Below are 19,897 nucleotides of genomic sequence, written 5' to 3'. Positions count from 1 at the left end.
ATGTGGGTTTTGGGCGTGGGTGTGAGGGATGAGGGAAATGGGGATTGGGTCTGTTGGGTGATGTGGATGTGATTTGGTGAGATGAAAAGGATGGATACTAGTGGTGTTGGTATGGGTGGAACGGAGATGGAAAAGGGGAGAGATGGGGACTGGTGTGGTGTGTTATTTTGGATGGAGGAAAATGGGGATGCTGGTGGTAATGGAGATAGGTTAGATTTAATGGGGGAGAGGGTGAAAATGAGGTCTGTCAGAGATGGGTTGGGGTTATAAGAGAGGAATGTTGAGTGGTCAGTTAGTGAAAATGGTATGTCCTATTTGTTTATGCTTTTGCTTCTTTAATATTTTCTGACAGTCTTGAAACCTAGAGGGTGGTTAAGCTCTCCCATAAGTCAGTCATTTCATTAACTTAACTGGCCTCACACTGACCATTGATTTTAATTTGAATCTACTGACATACGTCTTAATATGTAGGTTATCAACGTTTACACAGATTACATAAACAAGAGGAATGAAGCTACGGAAAGAAAGGAAGGAAGATGGGCATGAGTTGTCATTTCTACACATTTATACGTAAGGCTAGAACGATATAAATATCCCTTGAATGAGTAGATATGAAATTAGTTGCCGTCTCATTGTTCCTTTTTGTTCGATAGCAATGTATGACCGATAGCAGCTATACTGGTCCCGAGACGCTTCCCAAATACGTTCAACGTCTACAGGAAATCCCACATTCAGAACTAAGAAGAGTCCTCATTCCTTTGAATGTCCCAAATCATTGGATCCTGCTAGAATTGGATATGGTTAAGGAATGTTTCGTAGTGTACAATTCTCTTCAAGATGGTACATATTATCCAGAGGCGTTGCCAGTGGTAAGTACCTCTATAGACTTACTTTAATTTCATATTTATTTTCAATCCCTTACGTACTGATCGATGTTTCACAGATTCGTTACCTTCAAAAGTTCTTCGAGGACACGCATAATGTGAAGTGCTTGAACCTACTAATCAGCCCATATAGAATAACGGGTGATGTAACCTATTTTGAACTTTTCCCTATAGCTATGAAATATGGTCAGTTCTAACTTTGTCTTATCTGACCTTCTTGTAGGTTTGACTGTGGCCTATTTGTTAATAAGGAAATGGATTGCCTGAGCAAAGATGAAGATTTGAACTTCTGGCAGGCTGACATTACTTCCATGAGAAGAACTATACTCGACGAATTCTTAGAGGGTGTGTATGGGCGTGTCAATGTATAAGACTTTGCGAACGTCGAGCAATTTGTTATTTTATTAACCGGTCCTCTTCATTGTTTGGTGTAATTAAACAACTTACATACGTTGTAAAAATCGAAGAAGGGATGATTGGATGTATGGATACATTGGAAGTTTCGATTTTTATCTAATCTGCTCCTGTTGTTTTATTCGCATATTCGTCTCGTTACTAGATAGATGGTGGTTCAAAGTGCAATGTACTCTTTCTTTGAAACAGTTGGAGATAATGTAATCCGATCAGTGGTATAAAGTGCACTTCACTTTCTTTTTTTTCTGAAAAAGTTGAGTCAAAGTCGACTCTCGAGTCGACTCTACATAAAATAGTATTCTCAGAGTCGACTCTAAGAGAAACAATATACTCAAAGTCGACTCCGGAGTTGACTTTAGTTCCTTTAAAAAAAATGCGAAAACCCGAAATGGCGTATTCAATGAGATCAACCAACCCTCCCTTTAAGATTGTGATGAAGAGTCGAGTGGATACCCCTTCATTTTTTTCGTCCAAAAAACCCTATCTAAAAAACCCTAGAACCCATATAAGTTCCATTCCCTCCTCCACCAATTTCCAAGAAGATTTACAGAAATGCCTCAAACCCTGAAGACCCTAAGAATCATACTCGTGCAACACCTCCCTCGTCACACATGGCTCCCAAAAACGTGAAGAGCAAGGAGAAAGTGGGCAAGGGTAGTACGAAGCCAATAACGCAAGCGACAAGCGGTCGGAGAAACCATGGATCCCAAGCTTAAGCTCGTTTCTTTGCCAACGACAAAGCGAGAAAGCGCTACGGAGAACTACAGTTGCGCGAGATCTTATCCGAACGGTATGTAGATCTGCCCGAGTTGCATCGTTATGATATCGCTAGCTTTTTTTATTTTCAAGGTTGGACCCCAATATTAGATTTGAAGAAACCGATTTATCCAGAGTTGATACTTTTGTTTTATGCCGATCTAATGATTTCTGATGACTTCTTGACCCTTGAGTCGAATGTAAACTCCGTCCACATTAAATTGAGTCGCCAACTCTTCTGTCAAATCATGAACATCGAAGACGATGGTGAACCCGCTTACTTTTGGGCGAAAGACATGAGTGGAAATTATGGTCTCGATGAGGCCACTATCTACCAAGAAATTTTTGTAGAATACGATCCTGAATTTGATATTCGTTCACAACACCTCGAGCACGCACCTCAAGTACTCCACAGAATCCTTGCCCACGACATTACCCCTCGTTCTGGAACCTATGAGGCCGTGCGTCCTTTCGAATTCTTCCTCCTCTATTGCCTCGTCACCAAACGAAGAATCAACATTGCTAACTTAATATTCCGTTTCATGAGTGAAATCGTTGGGCGAAAAGGGCATCTCTACCTTTCCGCATGATCCTCAGTTGCATATTCGAGCACTTTAATGTACCCCTGCACGACGAATTTACAAAGGATCCATCCCCTCCTATTGATAGCGCATCACTGAGGAGGATGAGGCTTGGTCAACCTGCCGGTCGTCAAGGGCAAGGCATCACCGAAGAGTTCCTCATGCAGCGGTTGATGGTGCTTGAGACCACTTTGACCGCTCAGCACAATGTGGTGCTTGAACGAATGACTGCTCAGGACAACAAGATTGCCGCTGTAGAGAATTTTGTGGTCCAGTGGAGGAAGGACTGCGAGGAAGCGAACAACGACTCAGATGAGTAGTTTCACAGAGAAGGTGTTTCCTTCATGATCTTCGCAGAAGATCGTAGATGTTTTTTTTCAGATGCTACTATTATAGCTCTTGTCTTCATCTTTTTTGGATACTTTTTGAACGAATCAGTTTGACATAGCTTTTGGATGATTGTTCTTCTTTCTGTGAATGCTAACTTTTGGATACTTCTTGAACATTTGTTGATCTTATGGGGGAATGTAAATGGCATAGCTTTTGCGTAGTTTTTCATCTATTGTAGATGTATTCACGACGGACCCCTGGTCCACTCTTCATGCAATGTTCGTATGGAAGTCTGAAATTTACAAAGGTACATATATTTGTTGCTTTGCAAAATTTTTTTTAAGCGTTCATACTTAAAGGAATGGAGGGGAATGGAGGATGTACCCGAACAGAAAGCAACACCTCCTTACGAAAAAGAACGGTGGTTTGCATAGTATACCTTTACAAAAAAATCAGTTCATACTTCTCACTACGTGTTATAGCAGACCTACCAAAATTCCTCTTGTAGCTACACAAAGAATGGAGGTTGGCATGATATACCAGACCTACAAAAAATATTTATACCGATCAAGTAAATGTGAGTAGTATTGTGGACAATCATTAGTGTCTAATAATTCAACAAAATTAAAACACGTACCTGTTCTGTATAGGTTCGGAAGGCATAATGGGTGTAACATTTGCTCCACAGTTTACAAGAGGATGATTTTTGCAGGATCGTTTATTATGTCCAGGTTCGCCGGATGTACTACAATTGTGATGTTTATTATGTCCAGGTTCGCCGCATGTACTACAATTGTGATGTGTTCCTATTTGCAACCCTCTCAACAACTGGCATTTACGAGGTCGTCCAGGTTGTTGTCTTACTAGTGGTGGCAATACTGAGGTCAAACTATTGGGAGGCTCCGGCCATTGTGATCGATCAAGCGTGGGATGAACCACCCCATCATATGTATTCCGATACGTATCGGCGAAGAACCGTTCCTGGCAATATAGATATGGGTCCAAATGGTTCAACCCCGTGACTGCTATGGCATGCCCGCACTGCATTCCCATTGTTTGGAATCGTCCACATGTACACTTTCTTTTTTCTAAGTCCACCCGATCCGCATTAGTTAATGACTTCACTTCATATTCTGTCCAACTACACGCATAAGGTGTATACTTACGGGCTTTATCACATGCCGATGCGAACCACTCTTCTGCCTTACCTGTCAAATGCCTATTCCATGAATGCCCCAACTTTTGGCGTGCTTGAAAGAAGTCTAAAACCTTCCATCTAATGTGACCCACGAGTGATGTAATCGGCAACTCCCTTGCCTCCTTCAGTATGGAATTGAAGCATTCAGCCGCATTAGTCGTTTGCACATTATGTCCCGACCCTTAGAAATATACGCTGGCCCAATTTTCTTTCGGAACCTCTTCTATCCATTTGTATGCCTCTATATTCATCTCTTTGATTCTATCCCTCGCATCTTTGAACACACTCTCTCTGAGAGCATAAGCAGCTCTCACAAACTGTCTACGAAGAACTTGACTCTTAAAAGTTGAATAAAAATTGGGACTCATATGGCGAATACAATAGCTATGGTATGAACCGGGTAATGCCTCAGCTACTGCTCTAGGCAACCCCTTCATTCGACCAGACACAATCGTAATAATGTTCCTTTCTGCTGACATCATCGTATGACGGAACAGAAGCAGAAACCATAGCCAAGTTTTATATGACTCACCCTCAACCACAATAAATGCTAACGGAAATAATCCACCATTACCATCTATGCCAGTTGCGGCTAGCGGAATTCCTCTATACTTACCTCGAAGATGTGTCCCATCGACAAGGACCAGGGGTCTAATGGTATTGAAGGCACGAATGGTAGGGGCAAATGAGAAGAGTAGAGGACCAAATTTATCATCCCCATTTGGCCATAGGTCTCGAGATCGGCATACATGCATAATACATCCATGATTAATTCTTACCATCTCGTGAGCATATGCAGGAAGGATCCGATAAGACGCCTCAGCATTTCCACACTTAATTTTGTGGATAATGACCTTTGCCATATGCGCTTTCTGGTAGGATATAGATATGCCCCAACGATCCTTGATAATTCTCTTATCAAACTTGGCTTGATGTCTCCTGGATGGGGGAATAAACCTAAGCAGGTTTCAACAGACCAAGACGATTTGACGAGGGGATGATCATTTCCTTTCAATGAATTTGAGCATGTATGATCTGGTATAAACCTTTTACCTTAACATAATCCAAGTAGGTGGTCCCTGTCAGACGCCATGGGCATCTTCGATCCTTGCATCTAAGGTCATACTTGTTGGGTGTTGTCTCAATCGGGACATATATAAATCGGTGTGCATCTGCGTACTCTCTTGCCATCTTCCTAAAGACTCTCAAATTTCAGAAGAGTGCCCCAACCTTCAACTCCTCAACTCCCAAATTACCCTCATTAAATTCATCATCTCCAACGACCATATCATGCACTACCATTGAATTCCTTGTCACGGTATTGCCTAACATATCACCCACATTGGCACCTACGTCATCCCCTTCACCCACATTCTTATGTACATCATCCATTTCACCCACATTCTCATCTACATCATCCCCTTCTACATCGAAGTCTTCATCATCGGTGTCTTCCGTGCTACAACCATCATTGTCTTCCTGCACATCATTGACATGAATATCTCCTTCTAAATCCCTACTAGAGGCCACATCGCTCCTGAATTTACTACTCATAGTTAGGCTAGTACATAGGATGCATACTTCATTACACAAATAAACAAGTTCTCAATTAGAGAAATTGTTACTTTACATGGCGTTGGTCGTATGATCAGTCCTGTCATATTCTGTTTCAGTCTGGTCTATGGCATTAAAATACCCATCTTCATAATCTTCATTCAAGTCTACTTCATATCTGTGCCAGGTTTGAGTTAGAACGAAAAAATGGATGTATGGCAACAATTCCCCCCATTAGTGGAATAGCTTTGTACCTATGAATGGGATGTCGTTCGCCATGTCTTTGCTTTCTGGGAGCAACATTGGGGCTCAAAGCCGGTGGCATTGGAAGAGAACACGATACAGGAGGATTTCCACGACAATTAGGATCATCATATTCTCCATGAAATTCTGGTTCGTACCTGAGCAACGATGTATTAGAATAATGGAATTAAGATTTGAATGAGAGAAGTGAAAAAGACCCCTTCATTTGAATCAGTTTTACCTATGGATTGTATGTCCTTCTCTTTGTCCTTGATCATTTAGATCTCGTTCAGGTGGAATTGGTGATTCATTCTCTCCTTCTGCATTTCGAGTACAGAACGCTAGAGAAACATTTATTGGGTCTTAACAATTCAATCCTCCAATTCTATACTCTTTCGTTATGTATAGGCTCAAAGAATTGAAGCAGCTATTGTCAAAGACCATCATCATAAGCTGTAGGTCACTATCATTTTGAATTTCTTATAAAAAGATCTGATATGGATCTACAACATATCGACATTTTAAAGATAAGGAAATGTTGTTGGCTGCCTTGGTCCCAATTCTTTTGTGTATTACCACTGAAATTGTAAGAAATTTAATTCGCGATTCACAATTAAACACATCTTCGTCCCCGCAACATATTCGAATGACACGACATCCTTCAAGTACCCATCAACATGTAAGATAAAGGAAGCCTCTGCCCCCACCATTTGCGTAATTCCTGCAGGGTGACAACCCACTTTAAACCACCACTTTAGAAGTACGAAACAACTAGTAACACATTAACCATTATTCACAGTGTTGCAACCACTATTGATACCATTTGAACCACTAATTACACAGCTTCAACCACTATTCCAACAATCCCTAGTCGAGTAAATGAAATCCAATCCAATAACTCAATATAAAGTAGACGGAATCACTTCCAATCAACAACATTTGGACAACCCTGAACCAGTGTGGGAAGAGTTTGGACAACTCCTTATACACACTAACCACTATTCACAGTGTTGCAACCACTATTGATGCCATTTCAACACCTAATTACACAGCTTCAACCACTATTCCAACAATCCTCAACCACTAGTACAGCAGATAGAATCGAATCCAATCACTCAATATGAAGTAGATGGAATCCAATCCAATGAATAAAATTTGGACAACCCTAGACCAGTGTAGGAAGAGTTTGGACAACTCCTTATGCACACTAACCACTATTCACAGTGTTGTAACAACTATTTATACCATTTCAACCTCTAATTACATAACTTCAACCACTATTCCAACAATCCTCAACCACTAGTACAGTAGATTGAATCCAATCCAATCACACAATATAAAGTAGATGGAATCCAATCCAACGAATGAAATTTGGACAACCCTGGACTACTGTGGGAAGAGTTTGGGCAACTCCTTATGCACAGTAACCACTATTGACAGTGTTGCAACCACTATTGATATCATTTCAACCCCTAATTACAGAGGTTAAACCACTATTCCAATAATCCTCAACCACTAGTATAGTAGATGGAATCCAATCCAATCATTCAATATGAAGAAGATGGATTCCAATCAATTGAAATAGATTTGGACAACCATGGACCAGTGTGTGAAGAGTTTGGACAACTCCATATGCACATTAACCATTATTTACCGTGTTGAAACCACTATTGATACCATTTCAACCCTTAATTACACAGCTTCAACCACTATTCCAACAATCCTCAACCACTAGTACAGTAGATGGAATCCAATCCAATAACTCAATATGAAGTAGATGGAATCCAATCCAATGAACAAAATTTGGACAACCCTGGACCATTGTGGAAAGAGTTTGGACAACTCCTTATGCACACTAACCAAATTTCACATTGTTGCAACCACTATTGATACCATTTCAAACCCTAATTACACAACTTCAACCACTATTCCGACAATCCTCAACCACTAGTAGAGTAGATGGAATCCAATCCAATCACTCAATATGAAGTACATGGAATCAAAACCAATGAACAAAATTTGGAAAACCTGGACCAGTGTGAGAACAGTTTGGACAACTCCTTATGCACACTAACCACTATTCACAGTGTTGCAACCACTATTGATACAATTGTAACCCCTAATTAGACACCTTCAACCACTTTTCCAACAATCCTCAACCACCAGTACAGTACATGAAATCCAATCCAATCCCTCAATATGAAGTAGATGGAATCCAATCTAATGAACAAAATTTGGACAACCCTATACCAAATTTGGGAAGAGTTTGGACAACTTCTTACGCACAGTAACCACTATTCACAGTGTTGCAACCACTATTGATACCATTTCAACCCCTAATTACACAGCTTCAACTACTATTCCAACAATCCTCAACCACTAGTACAGTAGATGGAATCCAATCCAATCACTCAATATGAAGTAGATGGAATACAACCCAATGAATAAAATTTGGACAACCATGGACCACTGTGGGAAGAGTTTGGACAACTCCTTATGCACACTAACCACTATTCACAGTGTTGCAACCACTATTGATATCATTTCAACTCCTAATTACACAGCTTCAACCACTATTTCAGCAATCATCAACCACTAGTAGAGTAGATGGAATCTAATCCAATCACTCAATATAAAGTAGATGGAATCCAACCCAATGAACAAATTTTGGACAACCATGGACCAGTGTGTGAAGAGTTTTGAAAACACCTTACGCACACTACCCACTATTCATAGTGTTGCAACCACTATTGATACCAATTCAACCCTTAATTACACAGCTTCAACCACTATTCCAGCACTCCTCAACAGCTAGTAGAGTAGAAGGAATCCAATCCAATCAGTCAATATGATGTAGATTGAATCCAATCCAATTAACAAAATTTGGATAGCCCTGGACCAGTGTAGGAAGAGTTTGGACAACTCCTTACTCACACTAACCACTATTCACAGTGTTGCAACCACTATTGACACCATTTCAACCCCTAATTAGACAGCTTCAACCACTATTCCAACAATCCTCAACAACTAGTACAGTATATGGAATCCAATCTAATGAGGAAAATTTGGACAACCCTAAACCAGTGTGGGAAGAGTTTGGACAACTCCTTATGCACACTAACCAATATTCACAATGTTGCAACCACTATTGATATCATTTCAACCCCTAATTACGCAGCCTCAACCACTATTCCAACAATCCTCAACTACTAGTGCAGTAGATGGAGTCCAATCCAATCACTCAATAAGAAGCTGATGGAATCCAATCCATTGAACAAAATTTCGACAACCATGGACCTGTGTGGGAAGAGTTTGGATGACTCCTTATGTACACTAACCACTATTAACCGTATTGCAACCACTATTGAAACCATTTCAATCATTAATTACACAGCTTCAACCACTATTCCAACAATCCTCAACCACTAGTATAGTAGATGGAATCCAATCACTCAATAAGAAGTAGATTGAATCCAATCTAATGAACAAAATTTGGACAACCCTCGACCAGTGTGGGAAGACTTTAGACAACTCCTTATGCACACTAACCACAATTCATAGTGTTGCAACCACTATTGATATCATTTCAACCCCCTAATTACACAGCTTCAACCACTATTCTAGCAATCCTCTACCACTAATAGAGTAGGTGGAATCCAATCCAATAACCCAATATGAAGTAGAAGGAATGCAACTAAAAGAACAAAATTTGGACAACCATAGACCAGTGTGGGAAGAGTTTGGAAAACTCCTTATGCATACTAACCACTATTCACAGTGTTGCAACCACTATTGATACCATTTCAACCCATAATTACACAGCTTCAACCACTATTCCAACCATCCTCAACCACTGTTACAGTAGATGAAATCTAATCCAATAACTCAATATGAAGTAAAACGAATCCAATCTATTGAACAAAATGTAGACAAACCTGGACGAGTATGGGAAGAGTTTGGACAACTCCTTATGCACACTAACCACTATTCAGAGTGTTGCAACCAATAGTGATTCAATTTCAACCCCTAATTACATAGCTTCAACCACTATTCCAACAATCTTCAACCACTAGTACAGTAGATGGAATCTAATCCAATCAGTCACTATTAAGTAGATGAAATCTAATCCAATCAACAAAATTTAGACAACCCTGGACCAGTGTGGGAAGAGTTTGGACAACTCCTTATGCACACTAACCGCTATTCAAATTATTGTAACCACTATTGATACCATTTCAATCCCTAATTACACAGCTTCCACAACTATTCCAGCAATCCTCTACCAGTAGTAGAGTAGATGGAATCCAATCCAATCACTTAATATTAAGCATATAGAATCCAATCCAATGAACAAAATTTGGATAACCATGGACCTGTGTGGGAAGAGTTTGGACAACTCCTTATGCACACTAACCACTATTCATAGTGTTGCAACCACTATTGATATCATTTCAACCCCTAATTCACAGCTTCAACCACTATTCCAACAATCCTGAACAACTAGTAGAGTAAATGGAATCCAATCTAATCACTCAATATGAAGTAGATGGAATCCAATGCAATGAACAAAATTTGGACAACCCTGGACTAGTGTGGGAAGAGTTTGGACAACTCCTTACGCACACTAACCACTATTGACAGTATTGAAATCACTATTGATACCATTTCAACCCCTAATTAGACAGCTTCAACCACTTTTCCAACAATCCTCAACCACTAGTAGAGTAGATGGAATCCAATCCAATCACTGAATATGAAGTATATGGAATCCAATCCAATGAATAAAATTTGGACAACCTTTGACAAGTGTAGGAAGAGTTTGGACAAATCCTTCTGCACACTAACCGCTATTCATAGTGTTGCAACCAGTATTGATATCATTTAAACCGATAATTAGACAGCTTTGACCACTATTCCAACAATCCTCAACCACTTGTACAGTAGATGGAATCCAATCCAATCACTCAATATGAAGTAGATGGAATCCAATCCAATGAACTAAATTTGGACAATTCAGGACCAGTGTGGGAAGAGTTTGGACAACTCCTTATGCATACTAACCACTATTCATAGTATTGCAATCACTATTGATATCATTTCAACTCCTAAGAACACAGCTTCAACCACTATTCCAATAATCCTCAACCACTACTACAGTAGATGGAAGCCAATCCGATCACTCAATATGAAGTAGATGGAACCCAATCAAATGAACAAAATTTGGACAACCCTGGACCAGTGTGGGAAGAGTTTGGACAACTCCTTATGCACACTAACCATTATTCACAGTGTTGCAACCACTATTGATATCATTTCAACCCTTAATTACACAGCTTCATCCACTTTTCCAACAATCCTCAACCACTAGTTTAGTAGATGGAATCCAATCCAATCACTCAATATGAAGTAGATGGAATCCAACTAAATAGGAAGTAGATGGAATCTAATCCAGTGGACAAAATTTGTACAACCCTGGACCAGTGTGGGAAGAGTTTGGACAACTCCTTATGCCCACTAACCACTATTCACAGTTTTGCAACCAATATTGATACCAGTTCAACCCCTAATTACACAGCTTTAACCACTATTCCGACAATCCGCAACCACTAGTATAGTAGTTGAAATCCAATCCAATCCAATGACTCATTATGAAGTAATTGGAATTCTATCCAAAGAAAGAAATTTGGACAACCCTGAACCAGTGTTACTCCAAGTTTGAACAACTCTTGAACACATTAGCCACTATTGACAGTGTTGCAACCTCTATTAAAGTACATGAAGTACATGGAATCCAATCCAATCAACAACAATCGAACAACCCCGAACCAGTGTGGGAAGAGTTTGAACAACTAATTAGACAAATTAACTACTACTGACAGTGTAATGACCACTATTTATACCCTGTCAACCAGTAATTATGCAGTTTTCAACCACTATTCCAACAATCCTCAAACAATATTAAAGGATGGAATCCAATCCAATGAGACAATATCTACTACATGGAATCCAATCCAATAAATAACTTTTGAACAACTTTAATAGTGTTTAAGGATTGACTGTAACATATGTTCCGGAATGAGTATAACACAAATCAATAGGTTTTCATAAAACACTCTACAGAACTACATACACTCTACAAAACTACATACACTCAATAAACAGGTTTACCTCAACCAAAAACACTCTACAAAGCACAAAATAAACTGGTTTACCTCAATCACAACCACATACAGATTTACCTACATTGCAATCTCCAAACGCAGTTTTAATGGAGGAGAAAAGTAATAGAGTAGATGATGAAGATGAAAGCTTTTGGTGGTCGGTGAAACTGACGTGTGAAGAAAGGCAAAAGGGAATATAAAAAAACCTTTTTACAATATGATATGATGTCTGTCAGATGAATGGGCAAGAGGGAGGGGCAATTTGGTCTTCCAAAAATTATGAACAGTGAAAAGCACTTCACTTTTGTGGACCCCGATCCGAGAGATGCGGTGAGGGACGTGCCCCCACGCGCGTCAGTCTCAGGATCATCCACGTGAATGGAGAGCTCTACCAAGGAACTCTCGAAAGAAATGTGCCTCTCACAGCATGAGTAGCGATAAAAGGTGAGATACCTCTCGATTCGGGGACTAGCCCAGATTCGAGGCGTACCTTAAACAAAGAAGAGTCGTCATCCAAGGAAGTGGGCCAAGGATCCCATACTATGCTCTGTTGCAACGGATAACCAGAGATATAAAAGAAGGTTCGTGCCTGGTTACGAATTCAGAAGGTCTAAAGAGCACCTCATCCGCCCAAGTGCAAACACTTGGTCTCTTATGCCATTTACTTAATAATTTTGAAGAGTTTTGGGCGAAAGTCATATGAAATGGGAACGAATATCTCTGAGAAGACGTCTATCTGATCATACATGTCTCGGAGATGAAAAATAAACACACATAAAAGAAATGAAAGAAGTGTCGCCTAATAATAGCTAGGTTATGAGTGTCATACCTAATTGGTGTCTGAGTTCTGGTGTGCGAACACATGCATGCTACAACTAAAGCTATAGGACCTGTACATGAAAGTAAGAAAACACAGCAAAACATACAACATAAATCAATTCTAAACATAACTGGATAAAATGAATCCTAAAACTCTAATGCATTGACTCGGACCAAGATGGCCGTCCATCCCAGCTGCTCTACGTATCCCGGCCTCGGGAAGAATCGGAGTCAACGTAGTTCGATGCCCTATTCTAAACTACTATGCCTAACCATCTAGAACCGCTATCCTAGACTCGATCCACTAGACTCGACTGATTTTTAAAGCTTTTTTGTACAATTGCTTAAGTTCATGTGAATTGTAATTTTTAGGACTCTCTATATGCCCTAACTAATGCAATTTAATTAGCCTTAAGCTAATGCATGTGAGCCCTACATCCTATGTGTAACTAGGCTGTGTATCCTAAAGAAAACCATGGGCTGACTATATGCTTCCTAGTCTAGCCATCAGTTCGACTAAATGTCTAACCGATCGACTCGAGGCCTCCTAACTCTAGGGACACTCACACGACAGGACACACTATATTAATACAAATCAGGACAACCTCCTAACTCTAAAACACCCCAACTATCTAAGACAGATTCCTAACTCTAGGGGAAGATCTTTTTGAAAAGGTTTTGAAGATTTTTTGTATTTTTTGAAGGCTTGAAATGTTTATTTTTAAAGGTTTGGCTAGACTTGGGATGTGAATCCCAAGCTGCACTACGTACCCCGTGGAAAGAGATCAAGCCAACATAGTTCGGAAAGAATTTCCTAACTACTCCTAATGACTCAAGATTTTTGGGTTTTTTAGTTTTTCAGATGTTTTTGATGTTTTTGACACAAGAGGACAAATTCCTATCATCATAAGAGTATGACAGACTCCTGATATCCCGCAAAGGTTGGACAGCATCCTACGCTTTGCGGGGGGAAAAGACAGAATCACGACTCTGCAAGGGTTGGACAGCATCCTATACCTTGCGAGAGTGGATAAAAATCACATGATTTGATGAGAGGTTGGACAGAATCCTAACCCCTATGATGATAGGACAGACTCCTGAAAGATTGACTCTCTAACTAAGGACTGATTCCTATGCTAAAGGGTTGGCTATCAAACAAATGACTCTAAGAGAGGTGCTAATGAGACATAACATGTCTCCTAGGGAAGAGAAGATAAGAAGGGTATGGTTTTTAACAGACCAAGTCGGTCCTCAACTAAGAAGGGAGTTTCTAATGATGAGGCTAAGCAAGCCTCCTACGTGCGACTCACTAATGAGACAAAGCCTGTCTCTTAAAGAAGTAAGACATTTCTGCACGAGACATAGCTTGTCTCCTACTAGGGTAAGACATTTCTGCACGAGACATAGCTTGTCTCCTAAGAGGGCTCTAGAGAACTCTTTCACTGCCCTTGCAATGAATGGGTTTCTAATGTCTAGGGTATACACATATAAAAGACTGGTCAAGTCTTTTGAAAAGAAGAGGGGAGTGCTACTTGGACTGAGCAAGTCCCCTAATGATGGGCTTGGGCTAGCGCCTTCATCGCCCTTGCAATTGCAATCCTTTGTTTCTCTCCACCAGACAGTTGTCCCATGCTCGCCAACCATCGTGTCAAGGCCTTTGGTAGCTTATCTATGAACTTAGCAACATTAGCAAGCTCTGTGGCTGTTCTGATTTCTTCTAGTGTTGCACCTTATATGCTAATAAAATCACCATTTCTGTTTTCTTCAGCTCTGTTTTCCAGGTACAACAACTTCATGTGCAAATCATCAGCCATCACCATTGATGATGTTGACTCATCCATAGCCATTGGCTTCCTCCGCATCTCTCTCTCCAGAATGTCTATTCATATCCTGTCTTTGTTTGACTCCTGTCCTTGCTCTGTTTTTTTTTTTTTTTTTGCATAATAATCCTTTGTCCTTGTTAGCTTCCGACAGATGCTAACAGCACTTTGACCATCCTCTGCCAACTCTAATGCATAAGCACCCTTTGTGCGTAGCGACACAATCACCGCCGGGTCCCTACGTATGGCAGCCACATGAAGCACTGAGTAACCTCTGGCATTCTTGAGATTGACATTAGCCAACCCTAGTTCCAGCACCTCAGCCACAATCTTACAATCACAACAGGCAACAGCATAGTGAAGAGCCTTGGCATCATCCAAGAAGATATTGGATTCAGTTAGTAGCAGTTTTACGAGTTCAACATCGTCCGAGTCCAGTGCCTTGTAGATTCTCCTCATTCTTTTTTCGTGCAGAGGGTCTGTGGGCTCCTCAGGTTCATCTGGCTGTGATTTGAGACGAAGTAATTTGATTTCTTCTGAAACTTCTTGCGGGAGCTCCTTCTCTGAACAATTGGTATTACATCTCGTATGGAAAAATAATCAAAGGAATTATACAGCCTGGTCTGAGAATATGGTTATCTTGACACAACACTATCCACCGAATTAAAATGAATTAACACTGACCTTACCCTATATAGTAGGACATTATATTGAGTAAAAATGATGAACTTAAAATCTATATAGTTGTACAAACTGACTTAACAAAAATGAGAGAATCAATTAGAATAGTGTGACCACCAGCCTACTTCTAATCTAAAGAAAATGATTTTTACCATATAACATAAACACTAATCCACCCTGCTCTTTATTCTTCTCCATAGGAATATATTCTCATATCAAGATACTCTACCTACAGTATAAGAGTATACATAGCAAATGATAATAAAAACAGGCATGAGTAAATAACATCTTGAAAAAGTATGAACACAGAATCATTCAACAACTAGGGACATATAGCAATTCACACAGACTGAGTGGAAAAATCATGATATAGCAAGGCAACTGTCATGATATGACAAAGCTTAATAGAAGAAATCACTTGCCAAATCATATCAAAACCTGCAAAGGATGGAAAATGGTGAAGTAAAATGAGGACTCAGAGCACATGATCAGTTGAGAATTGTATTTTATCACTCGATCACCAAATAGAACCATTACAGATCATTAACCTTAAAGTTCTATCAACTCCTCTAAAAAAAAAAAGACTAATCCAATACCCACAACCTTATTGATAGCAACCCTATCTGGCCATTTAAAGGATAATCAATGGGAAGGATGAACTTAACCATTCACAGAATAAACCAAATGAGGCAAAATTCCCAGGTTCCTAGCAGGGGTGAAACAAAGGCTGCAGAAAATAGGGGCTGGAATAAAGGGTTGACTCAAACAGGGGTTGGAATTGTAGTTGATTTACAAGAGAGGAGTCAAATCATACTTACCTCTTCGATAGAATCAGTCTTCAACGGGATGATGAATACAGTTGAAGGAATTGACCGAATCCTCCGAGAATTGCCGGAATCCAAGAGAATCTACTGATGGCAGATCTGGCCTGAGCTCGCCGGAGCTCAATCAGAGCTTGACCGGAGGGATAAAGCTTGAGAAGAAATAGGGTTTCTAGTTTAGAAATCTAGAATATTAAGGCTTCCAAAGCAAATCAGAAATGATCGATCAGAGCAGAGAGATCGAGGGTTAGGGTTTGGGGAAAACAAAATAGGGTTTGGATTTTAGGATTTTTCTCTTTCTCGCTCTCTGCTTCTCTCTTCTCACGGAAATCTCTCCTTTTCTTCACAGATCTCTCTCAATCTCTCTCAGATTTAGGTTCGAATCTTGCTAATGGTGTTAAATCATGAGTTTTTGGAAGAGATTTGAAAATAAAAATAGAAACAGGGGAAAAAGAAAGGATTCACCGGTTGGAGCTTGGCCGGAGTTCCGATGTAATGATCGGAGAAGAAGACCGGGATCCGGTAAACTTTGCTGGAGAAGACAAATTGCAGATCTCTCTCTCTCTCTCTCTCTCTCTCTCTCTCTCTCTCTCTCTTCCAGATCTCAGATCTGAATTTCAGGGTTTGGAATCCCACCTATATGCACGGAACTTGGTCGGAGCTCTGCGGAGGATGATCGGAGAAAATGATAATCGGAGGAGATGAATTGCAGATCCCCTTTCTTCTCCTCCTTTTCTCAAAAAATGATTTAAATTCATATTTATAGAAAATCTGAGGTGTGGGATATTGGCATGATCAATTTGATGGGCGCGCGGTCGCGCAAATTTTTGATAGGCGCACGGCACAATTGTGTCTTATCCGGATTTGGATTTGCCTCCTCCAGGATAATCCACCCCCCTTCTGCGAACTTGCACCACAACATTGCTTGACTCGTTCGCTAGGCAAACGCGCTCAGATTTTGACGAAACTTTGCAGGGACCTTGGTGGGACTCTAAGCTAGCCTAAGGTGAAATTTGAGACCCTAGATGATTGATTTGGTTGGGTTTTTGCTCAAACTGAAGGGATTAGGGCACGGTCAAAATGGGGTGTCTACAACTTTGGTCGTTTTCAACTCTCCACTGCTTTTTTAAGAATAGTCCAAAAAACGGCTTTTTATCATTTTTCCTAATAATAATGATAATGATAATGATAAAAAAAATAATTAAACCTGATTGTGTTAAAATGACTTATGTAAGAACTTAATTGCAAACACACAATTACATGTGGAGGTCATCAAAGATATGATCTACTGACTTTCTCTTTTCTTTCAAAAGATGAACATAATGGACTATGAAAATAATGGATTAAAACCTTCCACTATTATTTATCAAAATGACCTAATCTCATACCTATATCATGTTCTAAAAAAAAATAACAACAATATAAACAGTAATTAAAAGACTTGTTAACAAAGAGTAAGATGAAAATCACGCATCAAGTAAAAAGCTATATTCTTAAGTTCTGATCAGTAGGAAAATGTTATGAAAACCAAAACACAGCAAACTCAACACAAAAATGATATCATAAATCCTAACAACTTCAATCAAATAAGCCTAACACTAGCCTTGTCCTCAATTCCTTGAACAAAATGAGGCATTGAAACAACACAAACTATTGAATGAAAATAATATATATATATATATATATATGAACAAACAGAGCATTATTTTTCAAGGAGAGTACATTTAATCAACCTTAATAGTTTGAAATTTAATCTCGTCTACTCATAAACAAAATCATAGGATCCAATGACCAAAAGGATGCTAACACCAAGCAGATAATATTAAATCGCAACACATCATTAAAAAAAATTAGAAGATAATTGTTAGTTAACAATAATCAATAACCGAACAGAGCATTATTTATCAAGGAGAGTACATTTAATCAACCTTAACAGTTTGAAATTTAATCTCGTCTACTCATAAACAAAATCATAGGATCCAATGACCAAAAGGATGCTAACACCAAGCAGATAATATTGAATCGCAACACATCATTAAAAAAATTAGAAGATAATTGTTAGTTAACAATAATCAATAAGCGAATTTCTGTGGACACCCCATTTTGACCGTACCCCGGGTAAAACCCTATCAAACTAGTGCTTTAATGCCACCAATTTATTCCTAGAATAGGTTAGGGTCTCATTTAGGTCCCCGTAAAATTTCATTCGAATCCGTCATGAGTTGCCTGGTAAGCAGGTGAATTTTGTAGGTTAGTGTAGTGTAGGAGTAAGGGTGACGATTTAGCCTGAAAGAGGGGTGCGCCCGAGCCTGGAAAGCCAATTCAAATTTATTGTGGTGGGCTGTCCAGGGAGATAAGCGGGTGCTCAGATTAGTGTATAGCATAATGAGGGGTGCATTATCCGAGGAGAGGGCAGTTTTGTAAATAAGGGAGATCCCTTTCTTGTCTTGCAAGTAACAATTAGGCTTTATCTAGGATTAATGAGGGCTTAGGACTAGGATTAGTTAGGGGGCATCTTAGGAAGCTTCCTAGGTTGTTAGGAGGCCTCCATCCCGGCCCTTGATTCATAAAGGGGTTTTGGAGGGTTGAGATCAACCCTCAAGAAGATATTTTCCATAAAAAGTTTCCCCCTCTCTTTTTGCTTGGACCACCCCTTTTGGGTATAAAAGAGTAGTCATGATGCACTAGAGGTGGGTTGTCCAAGTAGAGAGGAGGGGGTCAAATATCATTTTCCTATGGATATAACCACCGAATGAGGGCAAAAATGAGGGAGATCTCCATTTCTTCGTGAAGCAAAACCAGAGAGGGAGAAAGGGATTTTGGGATCTTCTTCTCGAGCATCATCTCCGGCCGGAACTCCAATCGACCCCTCACCACCATCGCTACCATCACCACCCTCATCTTCTCTACCCATTTCCGCCGGCCACCGACCCTAGCATCATTTTTTTTCTTCTCTAAAAACCCAATACCCAAACCCTTTTACCACCATTAAACCTTTCCCTGGTCGGATTCTCGCCGGAATCCGGCAGTACCTCTTCCATCCTCTCCTCACAGCCACCATCATCTCCATCTTCTCCATTTTTCTCTTCTTCTGCAAAATCCAAAACCCAATCACCTTCACGAAGCCCCATTTTCGTTGGAAATATAGAGGGGGCTCCTCATTTGGGCAAAAATTAAAAAAAGCAGAGGTAGCAAAGGGAGAGAAGACAGAGAGAGAGCGGGAGTAAGAAAAGGGTTTACCAATCTTCTTCTCCGCTGTGTTTGACCGGAGCTCCGGCCGGCCATCACCACCACATTATTTCAATTTCACCTCTTTCTTCAAGTTATTACCCCACCTATTTGCTTTGAAATCCTAGATTTTCTTCTTCCACCATTTTCTAACCCAGAATCCCTGCCAACCCTCCTCCATTAACCTGAAAGTTGTAACCCCATTCAATCCGGCTCCATCCCCACCCTCTCCTCCGGCCGATACCCATCTTCTCCGGCCAATACTCCTTTCTCCGGCCATTTCTCTCTCCATCACCATCTCATTTCCACACCTCCAAATACCAAATCCCTTGAATCCGACCGATTGCCATTAAAACCCTAGCCTTAGATCTAAACCCCCAATTTTCATTTTCATCTTCTCTAGTAAC

General features: G+C 40.1%; 1 protein-coding gene and 1 pseudogene across 1 annotated transcript; both read right to left on the bottom strand.

Moving 5' to 3' along the window:
- Window positions 1-4,345: 4,345 nt before the first annotated feature.
- On the bottom strand, window positions 4,346-5,026 carry LOC143868230 (uncharacterized). Its single transcript, XM_077376168.1, has one exon. The coding sequence runs from the start codon at window positions 5,024-5,026 to the stop codon at window positions 4,346-4,348; it is 681 nt and encodes a 226-aa protein (XP_077232283.1).
- A 9,644-nt stretch (window positions 5,027-14,670) lies between these two features.
- On the bottom strand, window positions 14,671-19,176 carry LOC143868214 (BTB/POZ domain and ankyrin repeat-containing protein NPR2 pseudogene; annotated as a pseudogene).
- Window positions 19,177-19,897: the final 721 nt, after the last annotated feature.

This window comes from Tasmannia lanceolata, unplaced genomic scaffold (assembly GCF_043159265.1).
Source record: "Tasmannia lanceolata isolate RefF3 unplaced genomic scaffold, GAP_Taslan_0.1 ptg000003l, whole genome shotgun sequence".
Taxonomy (NCBI): Eukaryota; Viridiplantae; Streptophyta; class Magnoliopsida; order Canellales; family Winteraceae; genus Tasmannia; species Tasmannia lanceolata.
This window is presented reverse-complemented; position numbering and strand designations above follow the sequence as displayed.

Bases quoted from the DNA above. Each gene is read 5' to 3' on its own strand.
- LOC143868230 (XM_077376168.1), bottom strand. From the start codon at position 5,026: ATGGCAAAGGTCATTATCCACAAAATTAAGTGTGGAAATGCTGAGGCG.